This window comes from Zootoca vivipara, chromosome 4 (assembly GCF_965207765.1).
Source record: "Zootoca vivipara chromosome 4, rZooViv2.hap1.1, whole genome shotgun sequence".
Classification (NCBI taxonomy): domain Eukaryota; kingdom Metazoa; phylum Chordata; class Lepidosauria; order Squamata; family Lacertidae; genus Zootoca; species Zootoca vivipara.
In genome coordinates, this window is record NC_142587.1 from 30919171 (window position 1) to 30935041 (window position 15871).

Consider the following 15871-nt stretch of genomic DNA (forward strand, 5'->3'; position numbering starts at 1 on the left):
AATAACTGAAAGCTCAGTCCTAGCAAGATGGAGGGGCTGTTGGTGGGTGGGAAATCCACCCAGATAGATGTTTAGGCTGCTCAGTATGGGGTTCCACTCCCTGTTAAGTCAGGTGGTGCTGTGGTCTAAACCACTGAGCCTCTTGGGCATGTTGATCAGAAGGTCAGTGGTTCGAATCCCTGTGACGGGGTGAGCTCCCATTGCTTTGTCCCACCTTCTGCCAACCTAGAAGTTCAAAAGCACGCCAGTGCTAGTAGATAAATAGGTACCACTGAGGCGGGAAGATAAATGGTGCTTCCATGTGCTCTGGTTTCTCTCATGGTGTTTAGTTGTGATAGAAATGGTTTAGTCATGCTGGCCACATGACCCAGAAAGCTGTCTATGGACAAACGCCGGCTCCCTCAGCCTGAAAGCGAGAAGAGCGCCACAACCCCATAGTTGCCCTTGACTGGACATAACAGTCTAGGAATCCTTTACCTTTTTACCTTAGTCAGGGCTGGGGGACCTTTTAGTTTTGGGGGAGGGCAGATATTTATCTCCCCCCCACCTGTGGGCCAACTTTGACACACTCCGTGCAGGATTAAACCCTGAACCTCCACCCTTCAGCTGACATCACCACAGTTGGGTGTGGATGCTGCTGCTATCATTTTTTGTATATTTTACAACTTTATTGGTATCTTTATTTTAAATTTAATGCAGAAATAGTTCAATTTGGTTGTGTACTTCTTATTGTTTATTACTATTTTTGTTATATTATGTAATTTTTTTTCATGTTGTAAGCAGTCTTGAGCTGGTATTTAACTATGAAATGTATGTATTTATGTACCTCTAGCACATGCCTCACAATTTCCCTAGCATATTATATCTTCTTTCAAGGGTCATAGTTGGTAGAGCATGAGACTCTGAACTCAGGATTGTGGGTTCGAGCCCCACGTTCAGCAAAAGATTCTTGCATTTCAGAGGGTTGGAATAGATGACCCTTGTGGTCCCTTCCAACTCTACGGTTCCATGATTCTAGGATTCATTGCAAATGGCCCAGACTTTAAACGAAGAACTGTACCTTCGCCGACGGAAGAGAGGATAACATCTTTGCCATATAGATCTTCATTTATTTCTTATTTTCTCGCAATACACAAACTGTTATGGTTGAAATATTTAAAAAATTGAGGAAGGAGGGCCACACCTGTAAATTTTCAATATTGCTATGTCCTTGGCAGTGTAGCATCGTACATACGGGGGCTTTGTTTCTGATGGATTTCCTAGCTCTTTGGTTCCATGCAGACCTCCCTTCTCCAAAGAAACCTGATGGGGGATGCTTAATTGTGTAGGATTTCCCCTGCCCCGGATGGCTGAACCAATGGTGGCCACTAGAAATCCAACAGCTGCCACCTCGTACATAACAGGAGCCCGTAACAGAAGAGAAGCAAATAAAAACTAAAAAACATATTGCATTTGTATAAAATGAGATGAAAAATAAATACATATATGGATTTTTTTCCTTTGTATATAAAGCTCTTCTTTTCAACATGTTGTGCTTAAACATCCTTTCAAAATAAAACTATGTACCTTGACTTTCTGTTCCAGCATTGGAAACAGAGCAATACTATACTCTTGTGCAAATAGAAAACACAGTCGTACCTTGGATCCTGAACGCCTTGGTACTCAGACGTTTTGGCTCCTGAACGCCGCAAACCCGGAAGTGAGTGTTCCGGTTTGTGAACACTTGTTGGAACCTGAATGTCCAACACTGCTTTTGCGGCTTCTGATTGGCTGCAGGAGCTTCTTGCAGCCAATCAGAGGCCGTGTTTTGGTTTCTGAACATTTTGGGAGTTGAACAGACTTCTGGAATGGATTCCGTTCGACTTCCAAGGTACGACCGTATGCGCTAAAATGCCTATGTCATAAACAAGTGGACTCAAGAGGTTCTGTATGGAAGCAGCCACTGGAAGCTTTCCCCCCTTCTTCCTGGAAACAGGATGAGGCCTGCTCCGCCGAGCCTTTGAGGTCCTGAGAACCGCAGCCACCAGGAGCTGCATTGTCCCACCTTCCATTTTGTAAACTGCTGGATAACCAGGGCAGTTCTCTTTCAATGCCATTGAACAATGAAGTTGATGTGATCCAGTTCAACAAGCCGAAGTCTGCCTGGTCTGCTGTTGAGTTCCATTGGAACGTCTCATCTACTAAGTTCGGCTCCAGCTCTGAAGTGCCTTTGTGAAAACCCAAAGGTGCTTCCTCTCGACCGCGAGCCGACAGAAAACACCCGTCCCCTTCATATAGCTGAGCACCAAGAGGGGGAGCAGGAGGGTTTAACCCTGTGGTGGGCATGGTCTTTGGTTGTTTAGCCTGTTCTTTCCCTTGCTGAGATAACCTGGAGGGACTGTTTTGGCTACAGGCTTTTAAAGAGTCGCCGACGAGGAAATGCGGGGTTTCAGGAGAGTAAGGAGCGCAGGTGTATTTGTGGGGACCAGCCTCCTTCTTGGTGTGCCATCTGCTTAAAAACTGGTTGCGAGCATCTGGGGGCATCTTGGACAACTGGCGGCCAAGCTGAAGCTGGGTGGGGAACACCGTCCCTTGAAGCGTCCTGTACAGGAACCTGCCAGGGAGACGAAAAGGGCCACACATGAAAAAATAAATCAAAGAACCGAGAAAAGAAAATGTACCAAAAGAACACTGTCCCAAGTATACTTTGTCTGAACAGTGCTGGTGGGATGATCGGCTAGAATGCCATTTGAGGAAAGGTTTTCCCTTTGAGAGAATGGAGAAGTCGAGACCCTTCCTCCCTTCCGGTGTTCCCACCCTCAGTCATCATAATACTAGGGAGAGATGGCTGGGCACTTTTCAATGCACTCCCTGGTCCTGAATGGGGTAACTGTGCCCCTGAAAGACCAGGTGTGCAGCCTGGGAGTCATTTTGGACTCACAGCTGTCCATGGAGGTGTAGGTTAATTCTGTGTTCAGGGCAGGTGTCTATCAGCTCCACCTGGTACGCAGGCTGATACCCTACCTGCCTGCAGGCTGTCTCGCCAGAGTGGTGCATGCTCTAGTTATCTCCCGCTTGGACTACTGCAATGCGCTCTACGTGGGGCTACCTTTGAAGGTGACCCGCAAACTGCAGTTAATCCAGAATGCGGCAGCCAGACTGGTGACTGGGAGTGGCCGCCAAGACCATATTACACCAGTCCTGAAAGACCTACCTTGGCTCCCAGTACGTTTCCGAGCACAATTCAAAGTGTTGGTGCTGACCTTTAAAGCCCTAAATGGCCTCAGTCCAGTATTCCTGAAGGAGCGTGTCCACCCCCATCGTTCAGCCCGGACAATGAGGACCAGCTCCGAGGGCCTTCTGGCAGTTCCCTCACTGTGAGAAGTGAGGTTACAGAGAACCAGGCAGAGGGCCTTCTCGGTAGTGGTGCCTGCCCTATGGAATGCCCTCCCCTGGAAACGATGCCTTATGAGGAACGGCTTAGGGAACTGGGTATGTTTAGCCTGGAGAAGATAAGGTTAAGGGGTGATATGATAGCCATGTTCAAATATATAAAAGGATGTCATATAGAGGAGGGAGAAAGATTGTTTTCTGCTGCTCCAGAGAAGCGGACATGGAGCAATGGATTCAAACTACAAGAAAGAAGATTCCACCTAAACATTAGGAAGAACTTCCTGACAGTAAGAGCTGTTCGGCAGTGGAATTTGCTACCAAGGAGTGTGGTGGAGTCTCCTTCTTTGGAGGTCTTTAAGCAGAGGCTTGACAGGCATATGTCAAGAATGCTTTGATGGTGCTTCCTGCTTGGCAGGGGGTTGGACTGGATGGCCCTTGTGGTCTCTTCCAACTCTATGATTCTATGATTCTACATGTCAAGGAAAAAAACAACTATCTGACTTTTAGAAGACATCTGAAGGCAGCCCTGTATAGGGAAGTTTTTAATGTTTGAAGTTTTATATTATTATTATTATTATTATTATTATTATTATTATTATTATTATTATTATTATCTTGAGAAAAAACAGTGGAGACATTAAATTGGCCACTGAGGGTGGTTTTTTTATTTATTTTAAAAATTAGTTTTATTAAGGTTTTTTTGTGTTACAAAGCAAACAGATAAAGAGGTACATCTATTGTCTCCACTTTCAATTCATTGTTGATCGCTTCATCGTTTGTGCAATGCAAATCTGTCAGACTTTTAAACAAATATGCCCCAATCACATGCAGAGAAGCAGGTTCTGGTGTGCATTTGTCCAGCTTGGTAGACCGTGTTCACTACTAAGTGCTGTGACCCTCATCTGCTCCCCTTCTCAGTCAAACAGCTGACTGGCAAGAGAGCAGGCTTTTTAAAAAGAAGAAGAAAGGGTTCTGCAATTTGGTCTCAGATGCTGTTTGCATTCCTTTCAATAAGGGCATCAATATGGTTCGTTTTGGAGGGGGTTACTATTTGACTGTGGTCCTGCACAGATGACTATGTATGCATGGAACATCAGGATCACAGCCACTGGACCTCCAGGTGTTAAAAGGTCCTATTTGCACAGGAATCTTAAAGTGTGTAGGCTCCCCGTATGAAATCTGTATCCTGCAAAAATGGAGGATACAAAATGGACAGGGCCTAAGGTTGATATTTTATTGTGCAAACATGTCATATTAAGGGAGCATAGGTTCCTGTGTGGAGGATAAGGGTGGAGTCAGTGGGCATGACCCAATCTCTCCCCAGAGTTCATTTCTATTATACAGTGGTGCCTTGGTTCTCGAATGGCTTAGTTGTCGAACAAATCGGCTCCCAAACACTGCAAAAAGTAAGTGTTCCGGTTTGCGAATTTTTTTGGAAGCCGAATATCCGAAGCAGCTTCCGCTTGAGTGCATGAAGCTCCTGCAGCCAATCGGAAGTCACAACTTGGTTTTCGAACCGTTTTGGGAGTCAAATGGACTCCTGGAACGGATTAAGTTCGAGAACCAAGGTACCACTGTACATAAGAATCTGCACACATCTCTTTAAAACATATTTACGCATAGTGTCTTTTGTTATGTGAATTTAGGTAGGGTTTTAATTTATCTGTTCACAACTCTGCTTTGCTGTGATCTATTTGATATTCATTTCATATATTTGTTATGGCCAACGGCTAAAAGCAAAACAAAACCATTGATTCGTTTGGGTTTGACAGCTCTAGGACACATTTTGATTATTTCTGCATATGCACATGCCTGCAGCTTAGCAATATCTTCACAAAAGAATGAAAACGAGGTCTGTCCACTAACAAATATACAGAAGAAGGAGAAGAAGAAGGGAAAAAATACTTTACCTCGGAAGCAAAGCAACAGTAGGTGTTATGAGGCAAGTCAGATAAAACATAGGATCTCCCATCAGCTTTTCCATGGTCCAGTAGGGATTGGATGGAGGGTAACATATTGGGCAAGACGCGTTGTAAAGGAGAGCAACAATGAAGAACAAAACAACGCTGAAGACACAAGACGACAAATGCAGCCAAGTCTAAAAAGAAAAACATCCTCAAAATTAATGTGCAATTCCGGAACGCCGAACAACATGGCAAAGGATTTTCACAATGGCTGCGCTCACATGTCATGATAAACCATGGTTTGCTGTACACAGAGAAATTGTGTCTGCTCCTCTCCTCCTGGCTTGCACTTAAGCAGGCATAGGCAAACTCGGCCCTCCAGATGTTTTGGGACTGCAACTTCCATCATCCCTAGCTAACAGGACCAGTGGTCAGAGATGATGGGAGTTGCAGTCCCAAAACATCTGGAGGGCCGAGTTTGCCTATGCCTGACTTAGAGGGAACACACCCTGGCTTAGCATTATATCTGATCATGGTTTGCTGGAATGAAACAAACAAACCAGAATTCCTGCTCTGAATGCAACACTAAGCCATGGATTGTGATTCGTTTCCTTCATGGCTTCCGAAATGTTTGAAAACCAAGGCACGGCTTCCCATTGGTTGCAAGAGCTTCTTGCACTTAGTGGAAGCCGCGTCACACGTTCAGGTTCCAAAAAACGTTCGAAAATGGAAGCATTTACGTCCGGTTTTTTTGACGTTCGGGAGCCAAAACGTATGACAATGGAGGCCTTGGGGAACCGAGGTTTGACTGTAATGTGTATCACTGCAGATTGTAAACGATATACAGTGGTGCCTCACTAGACGAATTTAATTCGTTCCACAGGTCTTTTCTTATAACGAAAAATTCGTCTAGCGAATCCCATAGGAATGCATTGAATTTGTTCCGAATTTTTTTTTGCCCATAGGAACGCATTAATTGAATTTCAATGCATTCCTATGGGAAACCGCAATTCGCTAGACGAATTTTTCATAAAACGAATTCGTCTAGCGAGGCAACCTCCGCTCGAAAAATCCTTTCGTTAAGCGGAAATTTTGTTAAGCAGGGCATTTGTTAAGCCACTGTACAATGGCCAGCAATATGTTACCTGGCAATTTAGCTGCTGCAGTAGCACTGAAATAGCTTCAGGATGTTTTAACGGGAAGCGATTCATAAATGGAATAAATAGCACCAACACACAAAACTTGTTCCTAGAAACCAATGGCTCGCAGCAAGAGGGTTTCATGACTGCTCCATTTGGAAGGTTCTTATCTCTCAAAAATGAACAGGCAGTTAGACCCAGAAGAGGGAAAATAATAACTGAAGGAAGGAACAGATAAGATTGGAACGAACTGTAAAAGAAGACCCAAGAGGGTGTGTTTGTGTGAGGGGAGGAATACTGGTGACAAGTTTATACTACAACCTAGACAGCTGCTTCAGGCTTGCCCAGGCAAATACTAGCAAGCAACAAAGATTTTTCCTCACTGAACAGCAGAGGTTCCCTGTCTGTCTATTCCCCCATTCCCCACCACAATCTGATGATAATAAATAGAACATTCCTTCCCAAGTTTGGGACAATTCTGTTTCATTTATACAAACATAAATATGCACAACCGGAGCAGATTGGATGTTGCTCAATAAACTCAAATGTTTGAGATCGGCCCTTAAAAGGGTAAAAGGAGAGCTATAACCACCAATTTGGCCTGTGTAATGCAAATGAAGAAGTGGTGACAGTGGTCATTAGGAAGTATTGGTTACTAGAAGATTAAATTACTTCCCTTGACCTGGAAGCTGCAGCGAGTGCAGAATGCTGCGGCAAAATAGCTGGCAGGACCAGGTCGGGATATAACACCTCTTCTCAACGACCCAGACTGATTTGCTGCTGATTTGCTACCAGGCCAAATTCAAGGTGTTACTATTAGTATATACGTAAAGCCAGTTCAGTTAGGACCGGTTCATACCCTGTGTTTGCTTTGAATGCCTTTAACAGGCACCACTTAATACTTCTTCTGCATTTGTAAGAAATGGATCCTTTAGTATGGCGGCTCCCATACTCTGGAACTTCCTGCCTGCTGATATCATTGCAAGGGGTCAGATTAGATGGCCCTTGAGTTCCCTTCCAATTCTATGATTCTCTGATCAGGAAGGTGCTGAGCCTCTTGGGCTTGCAGATCGGAAGGTCGGCGGTTTGATTCCCCGTGACGGAGTGAGCTCCCATTGCTCTGTGGGGGAAATCACAGGGATGAGCCGGGGGGGGGGGGCTGGATACGTCATGGATCGGGACAGGGGGGGGGAACACAGGGATGAGCCACAGCAACACGTGGCTGGGCTAGCTAGTTGTTTTATCCTTTTCTTAAACCGCTTTGAGGTTTCCTTACAAACAAGCGGTGTATAAATCTTACAAAAACCAACCAACCAACCTTACATTGACTCAGACCCCCTCCCCCTGTTGGATAGTGGTTTTTTCCAGGGTTTCTGGCAGAAGCCATTCCTGGCCCTACCTGAAGATGCTTTTTGTCTGCAAAACTGAATGCCTCAAAAGGATGGCTGTTGGATAAGCCAGCTGTTTGAACTGGGCCTGTTCTGTGTGAGATGCAGAAATATTTGTTCAAGGTCAGGGAGAAAGTCCCCAAGAATGAACCTGGCAGCTGACCTGCTCTCCTCTTGTGAATGCACAGAAAGCATTCTAGTCAGGGGGAAATTCAATGCAGTGTTATTTAAATGGAACATATAAAACTGCCACACTGCAGTCTCAAGCCGCTCTCTGTTGGAACTGCTACGAAAACCAGCTAAATAGAGAGATGCTGGAAGAGTGCGAACAAGACTGAGTGTATGTGTGTGTGTGTGGGGGGGGGGCTCGTTTAATTTCACTGCATACAGGTGGTGTAGTGACAATAAAGGTTTATTATCATTATTATCATTATTTTATTAAGATGCACAGCAAGAGCGACAGGTAAGGCAAAGAGAGCAGACTGCTATGCTGTGCTTGGGTAGGCAACTTACCCAGGTTCTGGTTTCAATAGCCAAATGCAATATTATGGTGAAGAGAGCAATGGTGGTGATTGGAGTTCCCCAGAAGAATATGTCCACATCTGAATCATAATACGTCTGAAAACATAAAATGGGGATTAGACAAATTTGCTTGTTTAAAAAACATCCAGCAAATACACATGCTCTGTGTATTTGAAAAGCTCATTCTATGTTAATTTTATTAAATCTCCAAAAATATTCCCAAATGTTTATCGTCATATACCATTTTTTTAAAAAAAAACAAAGTTTCTTCTCCCCCCCTTTCCTGATTTTTAAAAATAAAAATTATTAACTGTTTTACCACACTTATGCTTTTATTATTTAAACTTCACTATCTGTCAGGACGCTCTCCCACTTCCTCATTTGTCATCTTCCTCATCTCCTCTAAGGGTGCCACTAAGTGCCCTCTGTCTTCGAGCTCTTTGCTCTCCTACTTTTAAGGCTTGCCAGGTTCTTGGAAATGGAGGGTCTGGAATGCTTTCTAATGACAATGTGTCAGCCAGGTGTTGTTCTGGCTCTCCCATGATTTCCCAACTTCTCCCCTCATCTGCCTCTCAGCTGTGACCTTCCTCAGACCCCTGTTGTAAATCTCTGTCTTCCTCTTCCTCCTCCCTCGAAGGGTCAGGATGGGGAGACAATCTCCACCACTCCTCCTCCTCCTCTGCCCAGTCCCTGACACTATCGTTAGTTCTTTCAGTAACCCACTGCTTAAATTTCAAATCCTTCCTGAGACTTCATGTATGGGTGATACTTTGATAGGCAGTCCATCCATGGTCTCCATTCTTCCGTGAACACTTTTGTTATTATGTCTGCTTAATTCGGCAAACTAAGAGGACAGCACATTAGAAAAGCTTAAGGCAATTTCACATGCTACACAGAGGCGAGCCTGAGATTGCCACCCAGGGTGTGCTTGATAAGAATCCCGACCGAAGTCATGACTCACAACATGTTATTTGCCACATTCACACATACATTCTGTCTCTGGGCATACACTTAAAGAACCCTCTTGCTGAACCCCTTTTCAGTGGGTATTCTTGCTGGCAACAAGAGTTTTAAACTCCACAAGTCGAGCAGACTTCCTGCTGCAGAAGTTCATCTTCTGAGCACATGGGAAGGCAATGAAGCCAGGGATGTAGGCAGAATGTGCTCTCCCAGCACGTGATGGTGAATGCACCTGGTAGGAAGGGGGCAAGCAAATACACACAGAGAGCTTCAGCATGTCTACAACTGGCAACTTACGAAGTATGGGATGAAAAAGCAAACCAGGCTTTGGTAGAGAGCATCGATCATATTCATCCAAAACATATGAGGTTGGTACTCCTGCAATGGGGGAAAAGGGGAAAGCGAAAGCTTTGAATCTGATAAGACACAATTTGTACTATTATTTTTCTATTTTAAAAAATCAACTGCAAAAAGGCACAGAGCAGCTCAAGTTGTGGATTTCTGTCCCAGTCAAGTCCATCTAGAGATGCCCGTGAAAGTCTCTGAGATCATGTCCACAAACAAGCTCTGAGGGCTTCAGTTAAAAAGTGATCATTACAAGATCTCCAATTCTTCTCTGCCTCAGATTAAATTCTGAGTTTATCCCCCAACCTAGCCTTAAATCCACCTTCCCTCTTACCTAGCTCACCAGCCCCCACCTCCAAAAGCCTCTTTTCCTTCCTACAACTTATCCACACCAAGCCTCCAACCTGCCCAACATTCCCCTCAAAGAGCTACTGTACTCCTTGGGAAGGAAAAGGCATTGAGTCTTCATGATAATCATGTGGCTGCACCACACATGGAGCCATGCTGTGCCTTTTCTGCCCCCTGGCTAGGGTTGAAAGGGAAGTGGGAGGAGGGATTAGGGGAGGCTGGGTGACTGATGAAAGTCTGATTGGCTCAGACGTAATTCCTCCTACCAATCTTATTGGAAGTGATTCACCTTATTTTCCAAGCCAACCTGTCATGGGATGAGCTCGAACATATTCACTTCCATCCATAGCCCTCCAGATATTCCCACAATGCACAACCTTTGAAGCTATATTTTTTACCTCTTGCCTCCTGATCTCGCCTGACCATCAGGTTTCTGAACAGGACTCTACTTTTGTTCAAGACTGCAGTTACTGACAACAATATCAACTCGCCAAAGGAAGTGTCAGATCCAGATCCAGACTAAGTGAACCAGAAGACAAGCCATGAGCCCCATGGATTTCAATGGGAACCAGATTTCAGGGGATTCAGCTCATTATCTTTAAAGATTAAGTTTCATAGTTATTGGGGCTGGGGAATGGGGCGTTCATGACTCTTCACCTGCCTTTAGGTTGTGCTTTCCTGCTCTTGAAATCTACAAACAATATCCTGATCCCAACCTAATCTGGCTGGCTCCTTAGGATTCCTCTTCAGAGGAACCCACGAGATCTTTCACTCTTGCCTGTATTCTCCGAACAGCTTTTCTTGGGAAAATGTCACACGGTGTTTTATACAGAGAGGAACACTCTGACAGGCTTGTGCTCTTTACACAGCTCAAGCCATTTTTCAAACTGCCTTAGCAATGCTTATTATGACTTAAAGGTTTAGTGAATGTCGACCGGCCAGTTTCAATCTCCCACTGCGATTTCTTAGGGACACAGAGGAAAGGCAAGGGTCCCCCAGTCCACCCCTTACCTCCATGTTCTGACCACTTTTGTAGAGCTGAGGCACAGCAATTAAGATATCTGCTGGTACGTCTTTATCAAGCACTCCAACTATCAGTTGGGGAAGGGATGAGAATAACAAGTTGAAGAAGATCAGGTACCACTGATCTATCATCGAAGACCCGGAAAACCCGCAGTAGAACTGGAACCAGAAGAGAAGAGCTACAAACATCTTTGGCAGGAAAAGAAACAGGGGGGGGGAAACACACACATTAACCATATGAAACCTTCAGGACTTGCAAGCATAACATCACTCTATAACTTTTTGGATATGTTACTCTCTTTTTTGGGCTGCCAGAAAAGAGGCCCTATCCCTGTGCCTGGACTTTCTTTGAACAAAAGGAAGAGAGCCAACTTAACAATGGTTTAACCTGTACTCAGGGAGGGAGAGAAACTGTATGCATATAGGTAGAAAAAAATATTTCTCATCCCCCCCCCCCTCCGTGAAGTGGAAACTCTGCATGCAGATGTCTCAGGAAACTAAATGGAAAAAGGATTTAGATTAGGAAAGAGTACACAGAGTTCTGCTACATTTGCAATAAAATAAAATAAAAATAAACAGTGGCACTTTAAAACCACCCCGCCTCCTTCCATCCCAGCTTCTCCAAACCAGCCTATGCGTGGGTTGTGTAGAAGTTCAGAGACCGACAATGGGGTTGTGCAAAGCTCACGTCCCATGCAAATCTCACAAAGGCTGTCCAGTTCTCTGCCAACTGTGACCTGGTTTCAGATATCCTTGTGGTTGCTTTGGGTAATTGAGTTCAAAGACGACACAAAAGTTATTAGAATCTGTTCTCCCTCCAGCAATGGTCATGTGGGAAGCTTCCTCTGAGACTCGTGTCTACTCTCCACTTCACCCCACCGAATCAACTGGGCAGGAAAACTGGGAAGCAGATAAAGTCTTATCTGAACCCAAATCCTTCTACGTCAGGGGTCTGAAACCTGGTGCCCTCCAGATATTGCAGGACTAAAACTCCAGTTGTCCCTGCCCATTGGCCATATTAGCTGGGGCTGATGAGAGATGGAATCCAATGACACCCAGAGGGCCACAGCCCCCCCCCCAACTCCTGCTCTATAACACTTGAATTGTTGCCCTGTATTTCTACCCCCATCGTTCTGTCCATTCTGCCCGGACACTGAGGTCCAGCACCAAGGGCCTTCTGGTGGTTCCCTCACTGCGAGATGTGAGGTTACAGGGAACCAGGCAGAGGGCCTTCTCGGTGGTGGCACCCGCCCTGTGGAACGCCCTCCCATCAGATGTCAAAGAGAAAAGCAACTACCAGACTTTTAGAAGACATCTGAAGGCAGCCCTGTTTAGGGAAGCTTTTAATGTTTAATAGATTATTGTATTTTAATAATTCTGTTGGAAGCCATCCAGAGTGGCTTGGGAAGCCCAGCCAGATGGGTGGGGTATAATAAATTATTATTATTATTATTATTATTATTATTATTATTATTATTATTATTATTCTCCGGGTCCCTGCAACAGGCTTTTGATCTTTCACGAGGCTGGCGGCTTGTGATTTCAGAGTGAGCAGCTAAACACAACTACTCCTAACGGTTGCAAACTCAGAACCCAAGCCCCCATTCTGTTGCACACATTTAAAGGGGGATCAGGACCACGCCAGCCATCCCTGCCCCTTTAGCAAGCTTGGGATCAATGTACTGAATATTGTATGGCTTATCACATGCCTAAACGCCAACATGCTGAGGGTGAAATTCTATGGATTATTTATTTAGTGTTGTTTTATTTACTGAATTTATATACCGATCTATACCCGGAGGTATTGATTAGATGGAGCCTGGATGCCCAATGTTTGGATGCTTGGCACACTAAGGGGGGGGGATTGCTGCTGCTACAAATGCTTCTTCTCTTGTATTATTCTGAGATGCTTATTACAAATAATTTCGAATGTGCATTTCTGTGAGTGCATCTGCCGTCTTTCCATTTTTTACAATGCGGGCCATACAAGCAAGAAATATAAAGGCTGCCCTGGTCAGATACCACTAGTGTAGTCGTCTTAACAATTTTCTCTGGAGTAGTTCTGTTGGCTTCAGAGATGCTACTCCAACACAAACTTGTTTCAGCCTTTCTGCCTTAGGAATTCTCATTAAAAACAACAAGAAGAAGAACTATTGAAACTTGAATTGCTCTCTGAGGGATCTTCAGGACAAGACGATTCTGAAAGCTTTATGTTTAATTTATAGGCAGCCTCTGAGCAAACCGTATCAGGAACTCATACAATAAATGCAAAACTGAACTGCATGATTGTTTCCCCCCCTCTCTTCCTCAAATCCAAATGTGTGCAAATTTTGGAGGTACCTGCTCTCTGGGCTGTAGGACTTCATACAGGTGATAAACAGCCTGAGACAGAGCCTGCAAAATCATTTTGTCAGCCCAATCTGCTGGAGGCTCAGTGCTTTTGGTGACCCCAGTATTCCAGGAATTATGTTAAGAGCAGTTCTTTTAAAGGTCAACCTCAGAGGCCAGGAATTTCATCATATTGTAGTTCTTTATTGTAACTGACAAGTGTAAACTGATTAATTATTAGTTACAGGTAGGTAGCCATGTTGGTCTGAAGTAGTTGAAAAAAAAAATAAAAAAAAAATTCCTTCCAGTAGCACCTTAGAGACCAACTAAGTTTGTCATTGGTGTGAGCTTTCTGAAGAAGTGCGCATGCACACAAAACCTCATACCAATGACAAACGTAGTTGGTCTCTAAGGTGCTACTGGAAGGAATTTTTAATTTTTTTTATTAATTATTATTTGCTAATATTTAATTTTACTGTTTACTATTATATTCTGATGGGTTATTGGATATTGCCCTAACTTGCAACACTGTGAATGATTCTGGCTGGTGGACCTTGAGGAGGAGATCTATGCAAGCCTCAAGCCTGCCAACCCTGCTCCGTAACTTATCCCTAAGTAGCAAGTCTTATTCTTGTTATCAAATTTACACAGACTTGATTCTTCGGCACGTGATTCCTGTCACACAGCAGGGTCTGCTATTCCTGTAAATGCCAGCCATCTGCATTTTAACAAGTGCTGCCAGATGAAAACTCCTAAAATAAAGGGAGAATGTGGAACTACGGCATCTGCTCCACAGAATGCTACGGAGCTGGGCTTCTGAAAGGGAGCACACTTACTACCCCGAAAGGCCTGCAGATGATAAATACCTGCAGTATGTACACAACATCCCCTTGCCCACCGAGATGCGTCGGGAGAATTCGTTGGCTCCTATGCTGTCTGTCACTTTCTCTCTCCACCTGCCACATGACTAATTCGAAATCCAACTCCTTCCCATTTCCCATTACAAGATCCTAATCCCCAAACCCTGAGCTCTCTTTCCTCCTCCATCTGTCCTTCTCCTTCCTCTTTTTTGATAGACATGCTGCGTCACAGTTCCTCTGTCTGACTGCCTCCCCTGCCTGATGCAGAGATTGTTCTTCTCAAGGCTTCACCATCACAAGCAACGCGGCACCTCCTTCTCGTGTTAACAATACGGCAAACCATGGCTTAGTACAAAACAAGGAAATGTGCAGGCTCCTATAGAGGATACTCTGGCTGCTTTGCTAAACCATGGTCTGGATCTAGTCCAAATCTTGGCTCATGTTTCACCTCCCTCGATGCATACCGCAAGCTGCAAACCATAGGACAAAATCTCCTTTCTGGGAGCCTGCATGTTTGCTCATTTGTGCTAAGCCATGGTTTGGCTTAACACAAGCATTTGGGCTGCTTATATGGAGTGCGACTGAACACATCTCTCATATACCTGGGTCCAAGCCATTTCGGCGACTGTAGTTCAGAACCAGTAAAGTGAATTGCTCCTAGAAAGCTCTAGGATAGAATGGAGGAACCTGTGGTCCTCCAAGATTAGCTGGACTACAATCCCCATCATTCCTGACCATCATCCATTCTGGCTGTGGCTGGTGGGACTTGGAGTGCAACAATATCTGGAGGGCCAAAGGTTCCCCATCTCCGCTATGTGAAGTCAACATAGATTCTGGAGCACCAGAGTAACATCCTCCTGTCCTCCCCTATTTTGGCAGGATGTTGTGCTTTGCACCCTCCCCATTCTGTGTTCTGCTCCATATTCTGCCTCCAAAACATGTTTCTGTATGTTGTGCATGCAAGGTTCTGCAAGCACGAGTCACGATTAACAGGTCGAAGCAAAAATCAAAAGCGTCACCATCTTCTCAGCAGATGGCGTAGGTGAAAAGGCACTCCTAAGTACAATCCGGAAACATGTTCTGGCTACAAAGCTAACACACACTTACTGCATTTTTGTAGAAGAAATACAGCACCATGTTGGCGAGCCGTGAGTAACACCAGTGGCCATGGACAAGCAAGAGTTTTTCCAAGTGCCGGAATTTTGGGATTGCGAAGTCACTTGCCATCACAGCCTTCAAGGCAAGAAGAGTGGACATTATCCTTCTGCAGATGTTACTTGAACAATTATTATTTTTATATAAAAAAAACAATTTTAGGTGGAAACAAGCAGAAATCCACAGATGTCCCTGAAATAATGCTGGGAACACAGATATTCACAAAAGGGAGGAAATGCCCTCTGATCAGCTTACTAAAGTGCTCCAAGGCTGATTTGTCAATCTTTCAATATCTTATCACTCAAAGACTTGTTCTTATGCAACTGACTCCACCGAGAACTGCTACAGTGGATGTCGCTGGAACATTCATTGCTTTGATATATTCTGCAGCGCTTCCTCTTTCATTGGGATTTCTGGGCTCACAGGAAGTAAGGATACATGTGTTTATGTAAACGTAAGTGGAGTTGGACCCCAGTGCACATAGTTATACTATGGAATCCACCCCTCACGAGTGGCAGTGGTGTCCA

The 15871-nt window shown here is 44.5% G+C and overlaps 1 protein-coding gene across 3 annotated transcripts in view; it reads right to left on the reverse strand.

Moving 5' to 3' along the window:
- Positions 1-1088: 1088 nt before the first annotated feature.
- Positions 1089-15871, reverse strand: part of ATP10A (ATPase phospholipid transporting 10A (putative)) — a 126606-nt gene continuing 111823 nt past the window's right edge. For 2 of the 3 annotated variants that reach the window (XM_088667679.1, XM_088667680.1), the window contains exons 17-22: positions 15297-15422; positions 10990-11190; positions 9583-9663; positions 8317-8421; positions 5283-5470; positions 1089-2593 (exon numbers count right to left, since the gene is read on the reverse strand). In XM_088667679.1, the coding sequence (XP_088523805.1) occupies positions 1900-2593; positions 5283-5470; positions 8317-8421; positions 9583-9663; positions 10990-11190; positions 15297-15422 (1395 nt within the window). In that variant the 3' untranslated portion in view covers positions 1089-1899. The remainder of the gene's footprint in view (positions 2594-5282; positions 5471-8316; positions 8422-9582; positions 9664-10989; positions 11191-15296; positions 15423-15871) is intronic. The other variant, XM_088667681.1, reaches the window with a different exon arrangement.